This window comes from Dendrobium catenatum, unplaced genomic scaffold (assembly GCF_001605985.2).
Source record: "Dendrobium catenatum unplaced genomic scaffold, ASM160598v2 fragScaff_scaffold_875, whole genome shotgun sequence".
NCBI lineage: Eukaryota > Viridiplantae > Streptophyta > Magnoliopsida > Asparagales > Orchidaceae > Dendrobium > Dendrobium catenatum.
In genome coordinates, this window is record NW_021319337.1 from 444,958 (window position 1) to 465,799 (window position 20,842).

The 20,842-nt window shown below is 36.4% G+C and overlaps 1 protein-coding gene across 2 annotated transcripts in view; it reads left to right on the forward strand.

Annotated features, from left to right (window-relative positions):
* Positions 1-20,842, forward strand: part of LOC110113155 (rRNA biogenesis protein RRP5) — a 97,006-nt gene that overhangs the window by 62,851 nt on the left and 13,313 nt on the right. For both annotated transcript variants that reach the window (XM_020845602.2, XM_020845603.2), the window contains exons 17-30: positions 3,428-3,573; positions 3,664-3,729; positions 7,114-7,220; positions 7,350-7,430; positions 7,513-7,587; positions 7,680-7,781; positions 10,163-10,331; positions 10,431-10,585; positions 10,666-10,749; positions 10,866-10,966; positions 13,761-13,914; positions 17,758-17,832; positions 17,922-18,072; positions 18,688-19,318. In XM_020845602.2, coding sequence (XP_020701261.1) covers positions 3,428-3,573; positions 3,664-3,729; positions 7,114-7,220; positions 7,350-7,430; positions 7,513-7,587; positions 7,680-7,781; positions 10,163-10,331; positions 10,431-10,585; positions 10,666-10,749; positions 10,866-10,966; positions 13,761-13,914; positions 17,758-17,832; positions 17,922-18,072; positions 18,688-19,318 — 2,097 coding nt within the window. The remainder of the gene's footprint in view (positions 1-3,427; positions 3,574-3,663; positions 3,730-7,113; positions 7,221-7,349; positions 7,431-7,512; positions 7,588-7,679; positions 7,782-10,162; positions 10,332-10,430; positions 10,586-10,665; positions 10,750-10,865; positions 10,967-13,760; positions 13,915-17,757; positions 17,833-17,921; positions 18,073-18,687; positions 19,319-20,842) is intronic.

Consider the following 20,842-nt stretch of genomic DNA (forward strand, 5'->3'; position numbering starts at 1 on the left):
TATAGCACTTGGTTCCAGAATTGGGTTTGGGAGCGTCTCGCTCGGGAGCTTTACCTTTGAGGTCCGTGCGAGGTGGGGCCGAACTAGCAGGGGTTCGGCTTGCAGTCGATCCCGAGGGTCGGTTTTGAGGTTGTCCAGACGAGGTTCTATACGAGTTCGAGCGGGAGTTAAAGTGCCTCGTTTGGGAGTGGGTTTTAGAATCTTCGAGGTCGAGAACTAGGCTACAGGCTGCCTCTAACGAGTCTACACCTCGAGCAAAAAGTTTAGTGCGCAGATCTTCCCTAAGGCCAGCTCTAAACATGGATAGGATTTGAGTTGGGGTGGCCGATTCTTCGCCATTGCAACGGATCAGGAAATCGTCAAAGGCCGAGATATAATCTTTGGCGGGCTTGCTCCCCTGGGTCAATCTATTCCATTTATCAAGGAGCTTCGGGTAGTACGAAGGAGGGAGATATTTTCTCTTAAGTTCTTGTTTCATCGTCCTCCAATCCGTGATAGGGTGTTCGCCTCGAGCCTCGCGCATATTCTCTAAATTGGTACAATACAAGTTGGCTCGACCCGTGAGTTTCATTTCTGCAAATCTAACCTTCCTAGCCTCCGAGATGTTATACCATTTGATGTAACTATCCATGGATTTGAGCCAATCCATGAAGACTTGGGGATCGAGGGTCCCATCATAAGTTGGAGCATCAATTCTAATGTTTTTCAACAACTGGGCATCGTTATCTCTCCAAGGGTTCTCATCTCCTACAGGGTCTTGATGGGGTCTCGGGTTATGGCGGTACTGGTCTCCAAGGGTGGCCATGATCTGCTCGGTTATCCTCGTCGTAGGGTGAGTGAGGCCGTGATGGGGTGTAGATTGCAGGGTTCCCAATACGCTCTATGTTATCTAACCGATCACTGGTTAATCTCCTAAAATCCGCTAAGTCCGTCTGAGTGTTACGAATTTGCTGCGTAACAGTCCCTAATTGGCCCAAGATGAGGTCTAGGGTAGCTTGGAGGTGCTGCGGATCGATGGGGTTGGTTATGGGATGAATGGGGTAGAGTTGGGGTGGAGGACAGCACTTAAATGCTACAGAAAACAGCTCCTAAAGCCTCAAACAGCTGCTGGAAAGTCGAGGACAGCAACCTAACACGAAGGCGAAAGATGTCTAGGAGTCACGGGTTGGCTGCAGAGTGTGGACAGCAAATTGTCAAGGGTTAAAGTGCACTTACGAGTCACTAAACAGTGCAGGAAAAGTCCTGGACAGCAAGGTTTTCTAGGGTGGCAAGTGACCTAGGTGATTGGGTCGGTGGCAAGTGGCAAAGACAACACTTAGGTAAACTAAATGTGAATGTTTATAATGAAAATGACATGCAGAAAATTACTGGACAGCGAAATAAAACAGTGAATAAAATGTTCTAGATGATGTTATGCATGTAAATGACTAATGGTAAGGTAAGCTAAACTCCTAGGATGCATCTAGCACAAGCAAAGCATGCTAGCCATGCTCTGATACCAAGATGATGTGAAACCAGGAATTGTTTCTTAGAAAATTAATAGAAGTTCGTTAAAGTATTGATAATACAATCCCAAGCTTCGCTAATTTGACGATTCAATGAAAATCTTAGAAGTTAACAAAGTCTAGGCAAGCAACTTCAACTAAGTTTACAAGTTCTATAAAATAACAACTTCAATAAAGTAATGGAAATGAATGGTCAACAAGAATTCGGCGGTTAACAAAGTGATTGTCTCACCTTGAGGTCACGCTCATTCATCTACTTCTAGGTTCGTTGGGAGAAGAAGAAACATGCTAGTGATGAGACCACTCCGAGGACGACGATGCCGTAGATCCGTAGGGAAGAAGAGGATGGCGCCGGACGTGGACGTGGTGTGTAACGACTCCCTTCGATGATCCACGTGTAGATGGAGAAATGATCGTTTATGGACTCCACTAAAGCTGAGAGGATCCGGTCCAAATAGTCTTCGACGATGTCGTCGAAGTCAAAGCCGACTTCAAAAAAAGGAGATCTGAGGATGTTAACTCGTCCACGGTTGTCGTACTCAAACCCGAAATTCCACTCGGGTTTCTCCATACATCATTGAGGTGGGATAGAACGGCACTGCGACGAAATCTCCAAAGGAGGAGCTAGTGGTCGGCGTTAATGACTTGAATATAAGCATTATTAGCCTCTTTCTTTTCAAGAACTCTCCATAGCACTTATGAACTTTATCATATGTTTTCTCTAAATCAATGAATATCATGCATAAATCCTCCTCATTATCTCTATACTTCTCAATCAAACCTCTCAATTAATGTATAGCTTCCATAGTTGACCTACAAGACATGAATCTAATTTGATATTAAGAAACATTAGTATCGCGTCGCAACCTATGCTCCATAACTCAGCTCCCATATTTTTAAAGTATGACACATTAACTTAATACCTCTATAATTCGTGCAATCCTGTGCATCGCCTTTATTCTTAAAAATAGGAATTAATACACTCATTCTCCACTCATCTGGCATCTTTTTAGTCTTCAAAATAGTATTAAAAAGTTTAGTAAGCCAAGAAATCCCTTCATCTCCTAAGCATTTCCACACCTCTAGAGAGCAAATTTTCATTTCATTCAGCAACAATCCAAAATACAAAGACCAAGCCTTTATATAGGCTCAACAAGCATACAGAAAGTAAAAGACTACAATGCCCTTGGGCAACAACAAACACTAATTCCCTCATAGGGGTACAAAAGGAAAAAGACAAGAAATATAAATGACATGAATAAAATACAACATCAAAAATAAAGACTCTGAATCAGGGGCCGTCGATCGGCGCCTCAGGCGATGGTACACATGTCGAAATCTGATGTCCCCATCAATTTATTTTTGAAAATTGTAATTACATGTTAATGAAAAGAATACTGGGATTTGGGAAAGATAGAATTTTAAGTTGAACTATATTTCATGTTGTCTTATTATTGAGATATGTTGATTTCACTTCATATCTTATGCTTTTTTATGTTTTTTATTATTCACTCATTAGTATATAAAAAATTTATCATTTTATGTTTACGCAATTTTTTGATTTTGAGGCTTACGCCTAGCCTCACGAATGAAAAACGCCTCAATACCCGAATATGCAATTTTAAACATTGATTATAACTAGTACATAAGAGAAAAAAGTAATAATTCTTTTTTATATATCAGAGTCTAAAACTAAGTAATTTAACGATTATGTTTTATAATAATCATTTTTTCTTTGTTGAGTGATACGTGGTGCCTTTGGATGGGTAGGTGGTAGCACATTCCATTCAATGTTTTTAGGCCCTGATAAGATTTATTATTCTTGAAGTATATGCATGTTTTGATTTATAACTCTACATGAGCATTTTTTTTTTTTTGATCAATTGATTAATTTTCTACTGTTTATTTTTTCCGTATCTCAGGATTAATGATACTGATATGGTGAAGATAGGTAGCATTGTTGGCGGTGTTGTTGATAAGCTAACCCCTACTGCAGTTATTATAAATATTGAAACTTTTAGCCACTTCAGAGGTTTTATCTCTTACGAACATTTGGCAGACCACCAAGGTATTTTTTATGATATTTTGGTTCTTATATTATTCTTAGCAGGAAATACACCATTGCTAATATATTTCGACTCCAATAATCATCTATCAGGGCAAGTTGCATTGTTGAGATCTTTGTTGAGGCCGGGATTTGCATTTGATCAGCTTGTGGTGCTAGGTAAGCATCCATTTTTTGTGTATTCAGAATCGTAATAATTTATCTCGAATTAGTTTATAATTCAAACTTAATTGGAGATCTTTTTAATCTGATATGATGCTTGTTGATGTTGAAAATAGCCATACAATTTTTATAATTCCTCCTTTTTGCGGTTTCAACTTGAAGAATTCTGTCCTTGTTAATTTTAAATTTACATTTGTTGAAATTAAAATTTTTTGTTATTGTACCTAGTGATGATGGACCTTGTTGAAGATCACCAAGGATTGATCTTCTTTTTTACTTATATCGCAAATTGTATTGAGGACTGATAATTGAGAATTTACTTGGAACAGAGGATTGTTTCAAATTTCATTCATCATATGATGATAATTACATGCTCTTGAATTCCCATTCATAGAAATATGGTTGCATGATTTATTCAAACTAGTTTGAATCCTTCCCAATCTCTACTTAATAATCATTTTTATCTAAAAAGAGACTTAATCATAATGCAAAGGATAATTTGATCAATTTTTTTTCCTTGACAACCAATTACAAAGAAATGAAAATAAATGCTAGAGATAATTCGAAACAGCTAATATAATTCAAACTTGTTTTGATGCATGACTTGGACAATATCAACCAATGTTTAAAATTGCGTATTCGGGTATTGAAGCTTTTTTCATTCGTGAGGAGAGGCGTAAGCCTCAAGGCGTTTTGAGGCGTAAGTCTCAAAATCAAAAAATTGCGTAAACATAAAATAATAAAATTTTTATATACTAATGAGTGAATAATATATAAAAAAGCATAAGATATGAAGTTAAATCAAAATATCCCAATAATAAGACAACATGAAATATAGTTCAACTCAAAATTCTATCTTTCCCAAATCCCAGTATTATTTTCATTAACATATAATTCAAATTTCAAAAAATAAATAGCAATGACATATCACATAAGAACTCATAAGTCATTAGCACTTTCAACACTAAGGGGTTCTTCATTTGAATCATCATTATGATGAACTGCTCTCTCCCCTTCCTCCTCTCCTATATAGTCCAATGTCGGGCATTTACTTCAAGATTTATGTAAGTTTTAATATATATAGCGTGAGGCGTAAGCCTCATGCCAGTGAGGCGAGGCGGGCCTCAACCAAGTTGAGACGCAAGCCTCATAAAAAAAACTCGAGGCGTAAGCATCGAGGCGTTTTTTATTGAAATTGCGCAAAGGCGGGCCTCAAGGCGAGCCTCATATTGCGCAATTTTAAACCATGATATCAACTCTGTTCGGGCTGATGGAACTCTTCCAATGGAGCATCATGTAAGAGAGTTTGCCTGGTTGTTTTATATATTTAGAAGAGTAGGTGCTGCTATTGGTTCTTGGAATTTTTTTGAATCACCAGCATGCATAGAATAAAAATAAGAAATAGGCTATGAAAACTGTGATCTGAATGTCACCATTTATCGTGGAACTTTTTGGGTTTGAAGAGGAAGCATTTGAATGACGTGTGGGAAGCGGACTACTAGCCTGATTCAAATCGTATGGGAGTTGGTAGTTTGTACTAGATATTTATTGAGTTCTATCCAATAGTCCCAAGTGATGTCAAGTAGCTTCACCATATTCACAAGCAAGGTGACTTTGTCCCAAGGACTTTGGAATCTCTACTTGCAAGTTAGAATAATTCTGAGGACCTATGAAGATAGCTGGGTGACATGTAGTCAAGGCCATGGCAATGCAATCAACCAACAACGCGTGTTCCTGTTGAAAATAATGTGTGATACATGTCAGGTAGGGGTACACCTAAACATGGGCATGAGGCCCTACTCTAAGGAATATGGGGGCCACTTGAAAATAAAATTTAGTTGTGTACAAAGGGGGATGGTTGATCTTCCTCCTTTTATTGTGTGTTGACGAATAAGTAGATGTCCTCTGATTGGAGTACTCAACTAAGGCCCATAATTAGTTGATAAACAGGGGTGTCAAAATAGGTCCGTGGGTCGGGTTTGAGTCGAACCCAGATTGACCTAGGTTTAAACGGGTTGACCCTAACCCGACCCATTTTGCAAACGGGTTAGGAAAAATAACCTAGACCCGACGCGCACGGGTTACCAGGTTGTCCCGACCCAACCTGTGAACTCAACTCTGCTGTAGCATTCAGTTGCGTGATATGCGGCTTTCAAGTTTCGTCTGCTATAGAATAAAAAGTTTCAAACTTTCAGTGTGTGTCTATTTGACTTAGCAGTGTGAAAGAGTACAGACTTTCTTATTTTGTTTTGTGAAACACATCTACCACCTTACATTTTGAGATACATTCAATGGATTTTTTTGTTCTGCAAGATTTTCTGAGAGATTTTTTGCAGCTGCAAAATCAATAGGGAGGAGATTAAATCGATCTACGATTCAGGATTCACCCATCCTTGATCTGGCTTAATCTCTTAACGGTGTCCATTGGCGTCAAAACAACATCGCTTGAGTTCGTGGCGAGAACGCCAGTAGTGGCGTGGGTGGCAGAATTTCCCATAGCACCGACGATGCCGTGGCAACTAAGCATGTCAACCGGGTCACTTTCAGGTTTCCGGGTCAACCTGAACCCACCCAGTTTTTGAAAATTGGTTTTGTTTATCTTTGTTGTCCAGATTGATTCTGTTTGGTTGGCTTATGAAATTCTGGTCTTTTCTTGCTAAACTAGCTGATTTGTACTGCTTTAGATAGGGTGAGATATGTATGTATTAGTGAGATAATTGATGCATTACCTTTATAAGGTAAAATAGTTGAAGGTTAATTTGATTTTTTTGGACATGTGATATTGGGGTAGAAAATGCATGTATACAATTAATATGAAAGGAATAGAAAGTAAAAAGGGTTGACCAAGGTATTAATGTTGACGATGGTCAACTTTTCTTTAAGGTAGACTTACTATTGCAGTTACATTTATTCTTTTGTCTTGATGAAAAAGTCTTTCTCATTCTTGAAAATTCTCAGAGGTTGTGAAGCATCTTCCATTTCTGTTAACTTTGTTGTAACCATTGTATTGTTTATCATACTTGAACAAACTATACCTTACAATAATTTTTCAAAATAATGCAATCTTTGTATAAGTGGATGTAACTTTTGCAGAATTTGTATTAAAAATATTGTCTTTTCTTATAGCTTCTGATTTATGATTTTATATTTCAGCACGCGTGTAGGCTATTTTTCAGTACTGCAGTGTTAGTTATTGATTTTTAGGATCAGCTATTTGAAATTTCTCCAACATGTATTTGCTCTATCTGGTTAATTTCTGCTTCACTTAGATCTCTATAAGCTCCTATTTATATAGTCGTTAGCCTCTGTTTTTTTGCTTGGATGATAGGATGGCTTATTATTTATTATTATTTTTATGATTCCACGGGAAACTCATTGCAGATATCAATGGCAGCAATTTAATTCTTTCTGCAAAATACTCGCTAGTTCATTTTGTTGAGGACATTCCTTCAGATATCACTAATATGCATCCCTTGGCAGTTGTCCGTGTAAGTTGATAATTTATAATTGAAAACTTAGTTGCATTATAATGCTTTATACTATTTTTATTCTTATAGCATTTCCTTTTGATACATTTCACTAATGACATCGTTAGTGTGAAATTTATTATTACATAGGGATACATCAGTAACATAATTGAATCGGGCTGTTTTGTTCGTTTTTTGGGACGATTGACCGGATTCTCCCAAAAGATTAGAGTATGTGCTACTTTTCTATTTTTAATCTTTATTTTTGTAATGTATTCATCACTTATCGTTTATTTTGGTGCCTATCCCCAAGGCTACTGATCATAGTGTTGGTAATCTATTGGATGCTTTCTACATTGGGCAATCAGTTCGCAGTCATATAATTAATGTGAGTCCTTATATCAATTGAAGTTTTATGTACGTAAGAGTTATAATGGTTTCTAAAATTATTTTGGTTTGATGAACTCTCTCATTTTTTAGGTCGATGATGAAACTGGTAAGATTAAACTTGCCATGAAGCAGTCTTTATGTTTCTCCACAGATGCATCTTATATCCAAAGTTATTTTTTTGTGGAAGACAAGGTTAGATGAATTCTAATGCCTCATCAATTTATATAGTTCAACTTTTATTATTTTAATTTGGAAGACAAGGTGAAATGGGCAACTTGTGTGAAAACCACCTATGGTGGTTAGGCACTATGATGACTTTTTACAAGAATTATATTCAATAAAAATGCTGATTTGCTTCTCTTAAAAATGAAAGATGAATGTTGGGCGAATGTTCTTATTTTTTTATTCTTATCTTCACCATGAAAACATTTTCTAGGCTTCTTAACTGCGATTAAAAAAATGTTTGATTGATCTTATTTCCATACATTATATGACTAATTGCTTTTGTTAATCTCATAATTTTTACAGTTAATTGTTGAATACATCAAGCCTTTATCCCATTACGTCCGGTCAGCTACAAGAATCCTTTTTCTCCATTGTGTCCTGTTAAGAGTCAAATTCTCATTTAAATTTAATAAAAAAAGTCATTTCTAATATTTTTAAACCAAGTCTTTTTAGGTCTACTTCTACCTTTCTTAATACAAGCCAAATATAATACATCTACTCTCCTAACCGAGTCATTGAAAGACCGCCATTTTATATGACCAAATCTTTTAAGGCGACTCACTCTAATCTTATATTTCATTGGAGCTACTCCAATCTTTTCATGTATATGTTCGTTTTGTACCTGTCTCTAAGAGTAAAGCCACTCATCCACTTGAGCATCCTCATCTCTGCAACACTTAACTTAATATTATGCTTCACTTTTAATGGCCAACAGTTAATTGTTGAATAATTAAACTAAATTCTTATGTGTGACAAATTCTTCTCTTTTATTTGATGTAAAGCAATCTGTATCTCATAGAATTTTTACTGGTTCTTTATGTTGAAGGATTCATTACTATAGTTTTCTGTTTTAGTAACAATGATAACCTAATCTTTTAATTTTTCGGGTTATGTAGTAAATTTAGTATTATATTCATCATCATTTTTATAGGCCTTATCACAACTAATTGGATTCAACTTATGTATCCTCATTTTTCCTTCATTTTTGTTTAATTATTTTCTTTTTTTCCAAAGGGCCTTGGCTTAACTGATATACTCCTCAATTTCTAATCTCGAGGTTTTAGGAACCAACAATTATGATGAATTTTTCAAGGCGCACATAGATTTAATGCTTGTAATTGGTCTTGCGCTCACCATCTTATATGCAGTTGATTCCATGCCATAATATTTTGTATTGACCTTGGGCCCTTCTAATGAAAATATGGGATATTTTCCATCTTTAAAAACAATTGTTGTGTGTTACTCGAGTTGTTAAGGTTATTATTCACAATTTTTTTTTTAATTTTTCTTGTGCTGACCTTCTTATATGGAGCTGATTCTATGCCATACTTATAATTAACCTGGCCGCCTTGGTCCCTTCTAATGAAAATATGTGATATATTACTATATTTTAAAAAAATTGTTGAGTGTTGTTCGAGTTGTTAAGGTTATTATTCACAAAATTTTGTTAACACTTTTAACCATGTTATATTTTTAGTTCTTGGACTGTTTTAATTGGTGCATTTCAACCATTCGTTGTACGGGCCCAAACTGCCGACTTTAATTTTAATTTATCTTCAATTTAGGACACTCAAATTTTCCCCTTGATATAATTACTTCTTAAATTATCCATCTTTTTTTGCGATACATACTTGTTTACATTTCCGTTTTCATCACTCTCAACTTAGCTATCAACTATCTTTTACTACTTAAAACTCAAATCTGTACTACATAGCTTGCTTAATTGCAGTTTTATGTTCATTTATTGCCTTAATATGACTTCATTAGATGGCTTATAATTTTTATTCCTTAATAATTAGCACAATATTTAATTTCCTTTGTTTATTGGTTACCTAAATGTTTTTTTCATTTATTTGGCATCCTATTAATCTTCAAAAATTATTTGAAAAAAATTGTTATCCAAGTCACTTCAATATCCTATATAAATCTCCAAATCTTATAATATATCTCATTTGACCCAATTTTTTATCTCTACGTATCTCCATGAGAGCTAATGCTGCTTTATATTTTTAGATCAATCTATATTGTACCTTATTTTATAGTTCATTATGCCTTTACAGAATAATATCTTTCATTTAATAAATTTTAAAATAATATTATCATCTTTTATTGATATTTTCATCCGAAACTAAGATCCTATTATCTATTACAAGTAGTTACTGATAGATAGGTTCAATCAAGCCTCAGTCATTAAAGTTTTGTTTTATTGTTCACCCTAAACCATAATTTTATGTTGGATACATTTGATCTGATATCGGGGCATCAGATTCTTCAAGTACTTATATTTATCTTCTTTTAAAATAAGCTTAATTCTTTTGGTATTGTGTTCCCATTCCTCCAACCTGCAGATATCAGCGTTGCAGTCTCTAGATAGCAAAATTTTGGATTTGAACTGGGTCAAAGATTTCAGTATTGGTAGTGTACATACGGGAAAGGTTCAAGAAATAAAGGAATTTGGAGTTGAACTTGTCTTTGAAAAATATGGGAACATTGTAGGTTTTGTCTCTCAGCATCAATGTAAGAATTTTTTAATTTTTTAATATCAATTGCTGTTGTATTCTTCTTGTTTTTAATTTTAATTTTTTTTCTTATTAAATGATTTTATATCCCTGGAAGTGGGTGGAATTAATGTGGAGAAAGGATCAATTGTTAGAGCATTTGTTTTGGATATTTCCAAGTCAGAGCGCCTAGTTGATTTGTCTCTCAAGCCAGAGTTGATCAACAGTCCAAATGTGGTGCAGTATGATGTCCTTCCTCAAATTTCTAGAAAGGCGAGTCATTCCTTGTTGAACTCAGCTTGTAGTTCTTCTCTTTTAATTTATGGGGTGATGTTAAACTTTCTCTTGTTCAGAAACGTCAAAGATCATCTTCTTTGGATTTGGAGCTACACCATACTGTAAATGCTGCCGTTGAGATTGTGAAAGAGAATTACTTGGTCTGTATTTTAAATTTAAAAAAGACAACACCATGTGATTTGATAAATTTATGTCCGATATATCATGATCCTTAATGATTCGTTTACTTTTTTTTTGTAATTTATTGTAAATGTAGGTGCTTTCACTTCCAGAGCATGATTATGCAGTGGGATATGCATCCGTGATTGATTATAACACACAGAAATTTCCTCACAGGCGCTTCTTTGATGGTCAAAGGTGAGTATCCTACCATTTTTTCTACTGTTTGTGCTGATTTATTGTTTTCAACGTGAGTATAAGGATTCCATTGACTAAATCAGAGTGGTTAGATGCTATAACCCCTTTTTTCCCAACAATTTATTGTTGTTCTATTCAATCTTTTACTTGAGATGTGAAAACGCAGATCTTTCTTCTGTTTTTCTTCTACACAACGTTTTTGTTTTATGTTTGACTGATGAATAGTTATGTGCTTGATTCTCCAAATTTATGTTATTTTATGTTGCCTTTGTTGCACAGGTGCTGTATCCATTCATTAATGCAGTTTAAGCACAAAGCATCCTCTGTTTTGGGGTCCTTTTAATTTATTTTTCTTCTTGAAAGACAAGATACAGATATGCACATATATCACCTGATGGTGCATTTAGCTACATTTTATTAAATGTCCACAGACCAACTCCATAATCCTTTGTTTCTGTTGTACTGCCATTCAGCACGGAACATGGGCTTGAATACTTATAAAATTTTAGGCCATTAGAAGTGGTAGGATCTAAACATCTTAGTGCTCCAAAATTGATTTTGTTTTTGCATTTGGATAATGCAACTTATTTTATTTTCATTGCTCAAATGTAACAATACTGAATAGGCATCTTGTTGCTCCCAAGCTAATTTGTCGTTTGCAATTTGATGATGCAAGCTATTTTAGTTTGTCCTATATGTCTATATAGTCACTAATAATCAGTCATTTACAAGCTTTTTATTCTATAACATAAATTATTTTTGAAACTTTTTATGCTATCTTATTTGTCTATTTTTGTTTTGTGGGGGAAATATTTTCAAACTTTATATTGGTTTATCATCTTATGGGATTTGCTTATAAAATTCTGTTGCTGCTCCGTTTACTAGATCTGACTGCAGAATCTATGGCACTTGATTTTAATTTAACCAAAGTTCCTCACAATCTGTTTTTGATGTGAAACCAGGAATTGTTTTCGTAGAGATTAATAAAGTTTGTTGGAGCAATGATAAAAATAATTTTAAAGCTTCTCAAAATTGAAAACTCAAGAGAGATCTTAGAAGTCAACAATGCTTAGGCAATCCATTACAACTAAATTTGCAAGTTCTTTAAAATATCAACTTAAACAAAATTAATGAAATGATTAGTCAACTAGAATCCAGCGGTTAACACAGCAATCGTCTCACCTTGAGGCTCAAAGTCGCTCTTCTACGTCTAGGGTTGTTGGAGGAAGAAGAACCATACAAGAAACGAAATCACTCCAAGGTAGACGGTGCAGACGATCTGTAGTGATGGAGAGGGAAGCGGCGGCGGTGAAGGTGGGGAAGCGGGTGGATGTCTGTTGATGATCCAATTGTAATCTTGGAATTGATCGTCTATGACGTCCACGAGAGTGGGAAGGATGCAGTCCAAATAATTTTTAACAGTGTCGTCGGAGCCAAATCTGACGTCGAAGAACGGTGAACGGGTGATGTGGATATCTCCGTAGATGTCGAAAACCAATCCGCTATTAATCTCGGGATCCGCCATGCATGGTGGGATTGAATAGTGAATAAGAAATAGGGAGGTGGGAGAGCTTGCCGTGAGCTAGGGAGAGGGAGAGGTCACGATTTGGGAGGAAGAGAGGGGGCGGGTGAGGCTATGGGGGAAGAAACACAAATCTGAATTTTAATTCAGATTTCCAAAATTATGGAGGGCTTAATTTCAGTTTCAGAATTTCAAACTTGAAATTAGTCTAGGAGGGAAAGAAAAAAGGGTGTATTAAAAGAAAATTAATAGGGGAGAGAGGGAGGGGAGTGGCCGGCCATGTATAGTGGTGAGAGGGCTTAGGAATTAAACGAGTGGGGACCACAAGGGATTAATTAAATCTAATCAAATATGAATTTAAATTTCAGAATTGATTGACTTAAGTAACTCCCAAATTCAAATGAAAATATGAGGTATATTGAATTTGAATTTCAAATAGTTGTAACTCCTTTGTAATTAACTTTCCAAAATTAATATGGCTTAATTAGGAAAGCAATTAAGAGAGGAGAATTCAAAATTCGAAGGGGAGAACTAGAGGAGGGCCGGCGGCAAGATGGGGCCAACGGGTGGCCGGTGGGCTGCTGGCCGGCGGGTGGTGGGGCTGCAGGCCGGCAGGTAGCTGGGGATGCAGGGTTGTTTGGGGCGGCGGAAGAAGGGGGTGAGGTGGGAAAAACCGTGGGAGGAGGAAGGGGAGAAGAGGGAATCAATTAAAACTCTCTTCCTCAAGAACTCACTAAGAGATCTTGGGATTCCACTCAAAGAACTCACTAAGAGATTATAAACAAAAGAAATTTTCATTAATCAAAAACTAACTCAAATACAATGACTAAGCCTATATATAGGCCATCCGAAAATAAAACCATAAAGACGACATTGCCCCTGGGCTACAATAAGCACTAGCTCCCTCATAGGGGTACAAATGGAAAACATGAAATATAACATGAAATATAAATGACATGAATAAAATAAAACATAAAAAATAAAGAATATGAATCATGGCCGTCGCTCGACGACCCCTCCGATGGTAGGTGTGTCGAAATCTCCTATGGATGTCCTCATCAGTTTTCAGTTTAATTGTTTTCTTTGATGAAGGATTATATTTGACTGTCAAGTATTAGTTTAAATAATATACTTGATGAACCGTTTCTACGCTCAATTGTTACAATCTTTGAATTTATCTTGTTTTACATGATAGAAGTCTATGTGAAAAAGGTTTATTTATTTTTACTAACGCAGTAAGTTAACTAACTTATGATTGTTTATGGTTTTCAGAGTGATAGCAACTGTTGAAGCTCTTCCAACTGCTGATACGGGAGGAAGATTACTCTTGCTCCTTAAAGCCCTTAGTGAAATTTCTAATTCTTCTATTTCTAAAAGAGCCAAGAAAATGTCTAACTACGCTGTAGGATCACTTGTTGAAGCTGAGGTGTGATGTTGCTATCAACTTTATCTTCTTCATAATCCTCCCCTCTTCGTCCTCTTTGTAATAGGTTTATTTATGGACAAATTTTTTAAGTTTTGAATATTGAGATTTCAGTTTTTTTTAAATACTTTAATCACATAGAATTACTTAACTTCCCTCCTGTTGGAGGCCTGACTCTTGAACACAGTAAAAATGGTTTGAGTTTTAATTTATCATTATTATATCATCATTGTTAGCCTTATCTATGTTATTTGGATTTATAAATAGTTCATATCTATTTAGTCCTGATGAGTACTACATATTCCAAGTTTATTTGTACTTTTTTTTTTTAAATTATATGGTTTGGTTATCTTTGGTTTGCCCCTTTTTCTTTCCAATCCTTCTACATAGCTCTTATTGTTGGAGTTTTATTTTCTATTTTGGATTTTATTCTTGTCCAAACCAAACTCTGTAGGGTGCGAGTTATTATGTATTAAGCGATGATTGAACGCAAGATCTTGAAAGAAACTGGCATGTCTTGTGTCAACCAGATTAACTGGTACACTCAAATAGTTGTTAGGGACCACTTCATATATGTGCTAAGCAGGATATGAGGTTTGATTTGAGGAAGAGGTTTGGGATTCAGATTATGAGTCTTTTGGTTTAGATAATGTTCTTGCGAACTAAATGAAGGATTCCTTGACGCTTGGAAGGGAAGATTGGGTAGTGGTGGGTTTCAATGGTCTTCAGTTAGGAGGTTGCCAAAACTATAGTGGTGTATAAAAGTGGTGTTAGCTTTATGGATCCTTTGACTGCTATATATCTACCTTTCAATAGGTTGCATCAGTGGTGTTATGTCTTGCACGTTCTTTGTTGGAGAGTCAAAAGCTAAGTGATTGTGACTAGTTTATAGATCCTACTTATCTTGTGAGTGCTCCCTGTTATCTTCTGTTATTTTCTTATTCACCCGGTTTTTATAGTTTATCCTAATATGAATATGTTAGAACAGTCCATTGGACCGGTCCTCACGGGACCGATCCAAACGCGAACGAGGCGGAACGCCTCCGCTTCCTGTTGTTGACGCATGAGTAGACGGAGCTTTTTAGGAAGGATTTTTGAGGGATTTGGGAGGGAAATTTGAATGTAGGGACTGTTTAGGGATTTCCTTTTGATTTGTAGGCATTAAAGACTTTGCTTTCCTAAAGTTAGGGCATCTTGAATTTGGCTGAAACTTGAGATATCTTAGATTTAGGTTTTCTTTGGGCTCTAGCGGCGTCTAGAGATTTGGGAGAGATCGATCCTCCTCTCGAATTGAGGATGAATTGTATCTTGTTTGTTTTTCTTTCGTAGTTAATTTCTTGCAATAAAATCTACTGTTTTCCCTGATTTTCATTGGATTTTGGAAGAGTTTCTCGCTATTTTTACGAAAATTGATAGGAAATACTTTAGATAGAGCATGTCGATCGAAGGGGAACCAATGACTGGAAGGAAAGTGGAAGTTTTGGAGGGAGAACTTGGGCAACTCAAAGCAGATTTTGAAAAGATGAAGGAAAAGTTCGCCGTGGTGGAAGACATGTTGAAGAAATTGCTTGAAGCCAAAACCAAACTGGTGACATTGGAAGCAAAGGAAACTACCGGCGGCCATGGAAGAGATGGAAACCCTAACATGTCTAGGGGAAGGGAAAAGTCAGAAGTGGATATCCTGGAGGCATAAGACGGAATGCCTCATCTAGAACCACTTTCTAGGGAGGAGATGATCATTGACTACACAAGAATGGGTGCTGAATTTGTAAGGAGGGCATAATTTCGATCATCGGGATGCTAATTATAAAAGAAGAAGAGGGGATTTTGATGAATGGTTTGGGTATGATTGCCAGAGGGAAGATCGTGACAATTGGGGAGCACCTCTGCTTCGAGGAATAGGAGGTTATGGAGGATTTAGGGGAAACGGGTGTGACCTGAGGGTGAGGAAACTGAAGATGTCAATCTTTGAGGGGGAGGATGCACACAGGTGGATATATAAGGTAGAAAGGTATTTCACCATCAATGGGTTGATAGAGGAGGAGAGATTGACGGCGACGGGCCTATGTTTAGAAGGGAAGGCTTTATCTTGGTATCAGTGGAGGGACATGCAACGACCTATACGAAGTTGGAGAGAGTTCAAGGATTGTTTGGTAGAACGTTTCCGAACGGGCAAGGGAGGAGACTTCTACGAGCAGTTCTTCGCCTTAACACAGGAGGGTTCAATGATGGAGTACCGGAAGAGATTCAAGTACCTTGCTAGCCGATTGGACCGCCTTTCTCAGACAATGTTAGAGGGAAACTTCATGAAAGGATTGACATCAGAGATCTGAGCAACGGTTAGAGTAATGAGGCCTCGTGACTTGGGAGAGGCTATGGAGCTATCTCAATTGGTAGAAGATCAGAGGATGGGAGGTGGCAGCTCAGGAGGCTCGTACAGGATGATCACCACTTTATTGAAATCCAAGGAGCTAACACCGGATACTCTTCGGGGGACTTCGAAGGAAAAGGCTGCAGGAGGAAGACCTGGGGACGATTTCAAGAAGCTCACAAAGACAGAATTACAAGAGAAGAGGGTGAAGGGGCTGTGTTTCAGATGTGACGAGAGGTATACCCCGAAGCATAGGTGTAAGGAGCGGACTCTTCAGGTTCTTACCGTTTGTGATGAAGAAGGAATGGAGGGTGTCGTCTTTCCACCTTGCGGAGAAGGGAGGGGAGTATTGTTAGACCGGTCCGTACGGGACCGGCCCAAACGCAAACGAGGTGGAATGCCTCCACCTCCTGTTGTTGCCGCACGCGCCGCAGGAGCTTACGAAGCTTTTTATGAAGGATGTTTTAGGGATTTGGGAGGGAAATTTGAATGTAGGGACTATTTAGGGATTTCCTTTTGATTTGTATGCGTTAAAGACTTTGTTTTCTTAGGGTTAGGACATCTTGAATTTGGCTGAAATTTGAGATATCTTAGATTTAGGTTTTCTTTGAGCTCTAGCAGCGTCTAGAGATTTGGGAGAGATTGATCCTCCTCTTGAATTGAGGATCAATTGTATCTTGTTTGTTTTTCTTCCGTTAGTTGATTTTTTGCAATAAAATCTATTGTTTTCCCTAATTTTCATTGGATTTTGGAAGAGTTTCTCGTAGTTTTTATGAAGATTGATAGGAAATACTTGAGAAGTGTTTCCTATCAGCATATCTATCCATGCAATTGTTATGAATACTTTAGTTAATCATCAATGCTGATTATTTGGGGTGATGTTATAAATATTCGTTTTTCATTTTTCTCTTTTGAGTGTTATCTTAGATGTTAAATATGTACTTTATTAAACATTTTGAACAACTTCTAGCCATGGGACCTTAGGGTCTCTCTCTCTCTCTCTCTCTCTCTCTCTCTCTCTCTCTTTCCTTAATTGATTGACACTAATTTTATCAAGTAGTCTAATGGGTGGTGCATTTTTTCCATTTGTTGTGCATATCTGGATCATGCAAGTCTGTTTTTTATCACCTAATCTTCAATAGAGTTACTCCAATATTTACGCTTGTATTGATTGATATTATATTAAAGAAAATTTGACTGTTTGTTTACAACTGTGTAAAATTATTGAAAATAAAAAAAAAAAGATAAAAGCTCTCATTATTTTTTGAAGTTGACCCTATTTATGGTTGACACTTTTTTTTTCTATTTGTGTATGGCGCACACGGCTCAAGTTAATGGTGGAACTTTGTATGCTTGGATTTGATGAAATATATTCCCTATTCATATTAGAATCTGGTGCTTGGGCAAATGTAATGTGTTTGTAGATTTCCTATCTCTTGCATTTGACTTGTTTAATATTTTTATTTCTTATACAGATTATTGACATAAAATCTCTTGAGCTGCTCGTAAAATTTGGATCTGGTTTTCATGGGAAAATACATATAACTGAGGTGACTATCAAATGATTGTTTTTCCTGATTTATTGGCATGATTTTATTCTTTTATCGGTTATTTATTTATTATTTAAGTTTTTTTTTAGGTGGATGATGATCGTGCTTTGGAGAACCCATTTTCTAATTTTCGCATTGGGCAGTTGGTTAATGCACGAATTATTGCAAAGGTTCCACATACAGGAAGGATTAAAAATTCCTTCAAATGGCTGTTATCACTCAAACCTTCGATTCTAAAAGGTATAATCATCATTATGTAGTTTCTGATCTTTATATTTTTATCATCTCCCAAGAGTAAGATGGTTTAGTTAATGCAATGCAAGTTTCTGCATGTTTTTCTTACTTATATAGTTGATTTCTTTATAACTATAACATCCCCAAACATCTATCTTGTTTTCAAAGACAAATATCAAATTATTTTTTCCATATATTGGCATTCTTTTAAACTTCTAGGATTTTCTAAATAGATTTGTTAACCAAACAATGTCAATATCTTCAATATGTTTCCTTTTATGGACACGGGGCACTACTTCCATAAACCCTATGCTAAGCTAACTGATATTCATTTTTTTGTGTTAATGTGGTTTTATATTTTGTTACTGGTTTCTTTTAAGTCTTGCAAACTAACTCAACATTATGCATGCCAAAAAGAGAGTGAAAATGCTTCCAAATGCGTAATGAGAAACTTCAATTGCATTTGAAAGGTTGACCCAGTTCACTTGCATGGTTCATGTACTAATTCATTTTATATTTTCTTCTATATTTTGTATTCAGATTGCTACATTTACTCTATTCATAATTTCATATACACCTTTTTTACTTATAGTTACTATCATCTGAAAAATCTTTGTCCAGGAAATATCGAAGCAGTAGGATCCTCCATTAAAATTGATGAAGTTTCAGTTGGTAGCATTGTTAAAGGTTATGTGATAAAGGTTGACAAGGAATGGGTACAAGTGTCAGTAACTCCACATTTTATGGCTAATCTTTTTATTCTTGATAGTTCATCCGAGCCTGATGAGCTTCAAGAATTTCATAAAAGATTTAGTGTTGGACAAGTTGTTACAGGGCATGTTATAAGTGTAAACAAAGAGAAGAAGATGGTGCGGTTGTCATCACACGCTTCATTTGTTTGTAAAGCAACACTTGAGCATGAAGCTGAGAAGAGTGATAATGAACATAGCTTAAGTTCTAATAACACTGATATGGAACATATAAGGAATGGTGATGTGATTGGTGGTAGAATTAAAACTATACTTCCAAATGTTGGTGGAATATTTGTGCAAATTGGGCCCCATCTTTTTGGCAAGGTTCATTATACTGAAATTGCAGATTCTTGGATAGCCGATCCTTCTTCTGGATATCATGAAGGGCAGTTTGTGAAGTGCAAGGTTCTGGAGATTAGTCGATCTTCAACTGGCTTTGTGCATGTTGATTTGTCTTTACGTGCATCGTTGACTGATTCATCCGAACTCTCAGGAGAAAAGTAAGCTGTATGATTTCCCTTCTATCATTTGATAAAATGCTTTATATAGTCTGTGACAATCGTTATTTGGTTATTGTTTTTGAAATATTTGTTAAACTGATTTTGTTTTTGATAAAAATACTCCTTGTTTTTTTCTTTATATTTAGTCTGAAGCATTTTTCTTAATTTCATATTAAGTGAATTCCTCCCAATTCTATTTCATTGCTCATTTCTTTGGCAATCTTTCTTCGAGGTATCTGATGCTGCCCTTTTTGAAATATAGATTGTTGTGTATATACTGTAGTATATTACTTGGAAGAAATTAGGTATAGGTCTATCCAAGCAGAATATGGAACTGAGTATCATTTCATGGATTACGGCTTTGCGTTATTCATCATCCTAATATCAACTCTAAACATTTCATACATGAACTTGGGACCAGCAATAACATCACTGTACACAGGTTAATAGTATTTGCCAGCTTCATAACTGCCCTTTAACCTTGAGAATCTTAAATTTTTGACTTTTTGTTGCGGGTGTTGGGTTCTTGAGTGAATTTGTCAGTATTTTGCCTAAATATTTGTCTGCATTATGATAGCTTCTTTAAAAAAAATGCCACTAGCCATTACTCTTAGTTCTTAAGCTTCAGGTCACAATATGCAGGTGCCCAATCTTTGACGTTCTTACTTTAAACCAATGTTTAAAATTGCGTATTCGGGTATTGAGGCGTTTTTCGTTCGTGAGGCGAGGCGTAAGCCTCAAGGCGTTTTGTGGCTTAAGCCTCAAAATCAAAAGATTGCATAAACATAAAATGATAAGTTTTTTAGATACTAATGAGTGAATAATATAAAATATAAAGAAAATCATAAGATATGAAGTGAAATCAAAATATCTCAATAATAAGACAACATGAAATATAGTTCAACTCAAAATTCTATCTTTTCCAAATCTCAATATTCTTTTCATTAACATATAATTCCAATTTCCAAAAATAAATAGCTCTGTATAAAATTGCGCAATAAGAGGCACGCCTCTACGCAATTCTTGCAAAAAACGCCTCGAGGCGTGCGCAATTGCTGGCAGTGGTGAGGCGTACGCCTCACATTGGCTGAGGCGCGCCTCTGTTGCGCAATTGCGCAATTTTGAGAGAGGCGTACGCCTCAGCCAAAAGGGCCCACCTACTTACCCTTTCCCTCACACCCGATCGGCTCAGTTGCTTCCCGATTTTTTCCACCCGTGAGCTCCAGATTGCGAAATCCTGAGGCTCCCGTCCGCTCGGCCAACCTTCCCGCCGCCTCTCCCGCCGGCGCCGCCTCTCTCCGGCGAAGTTGAAGTGTCCGGCCGCCTTGTAGGAGAAGTCCACAAAGGATTTTAGGTATTTTTTTTACTTTTTGGTTAGATTTTTGAAGTGAAAGAAATTTTAGGGTTTTAGATTTTTGGAATTTTTTTGTGTAATTTTCGATTCTTTCATTAGGGATCATGGTAAGAGGCAAGGAAAAGGGGTCTTCGTCATTGCGGAGGGATCCTTCTTGGAAATATAGTGTA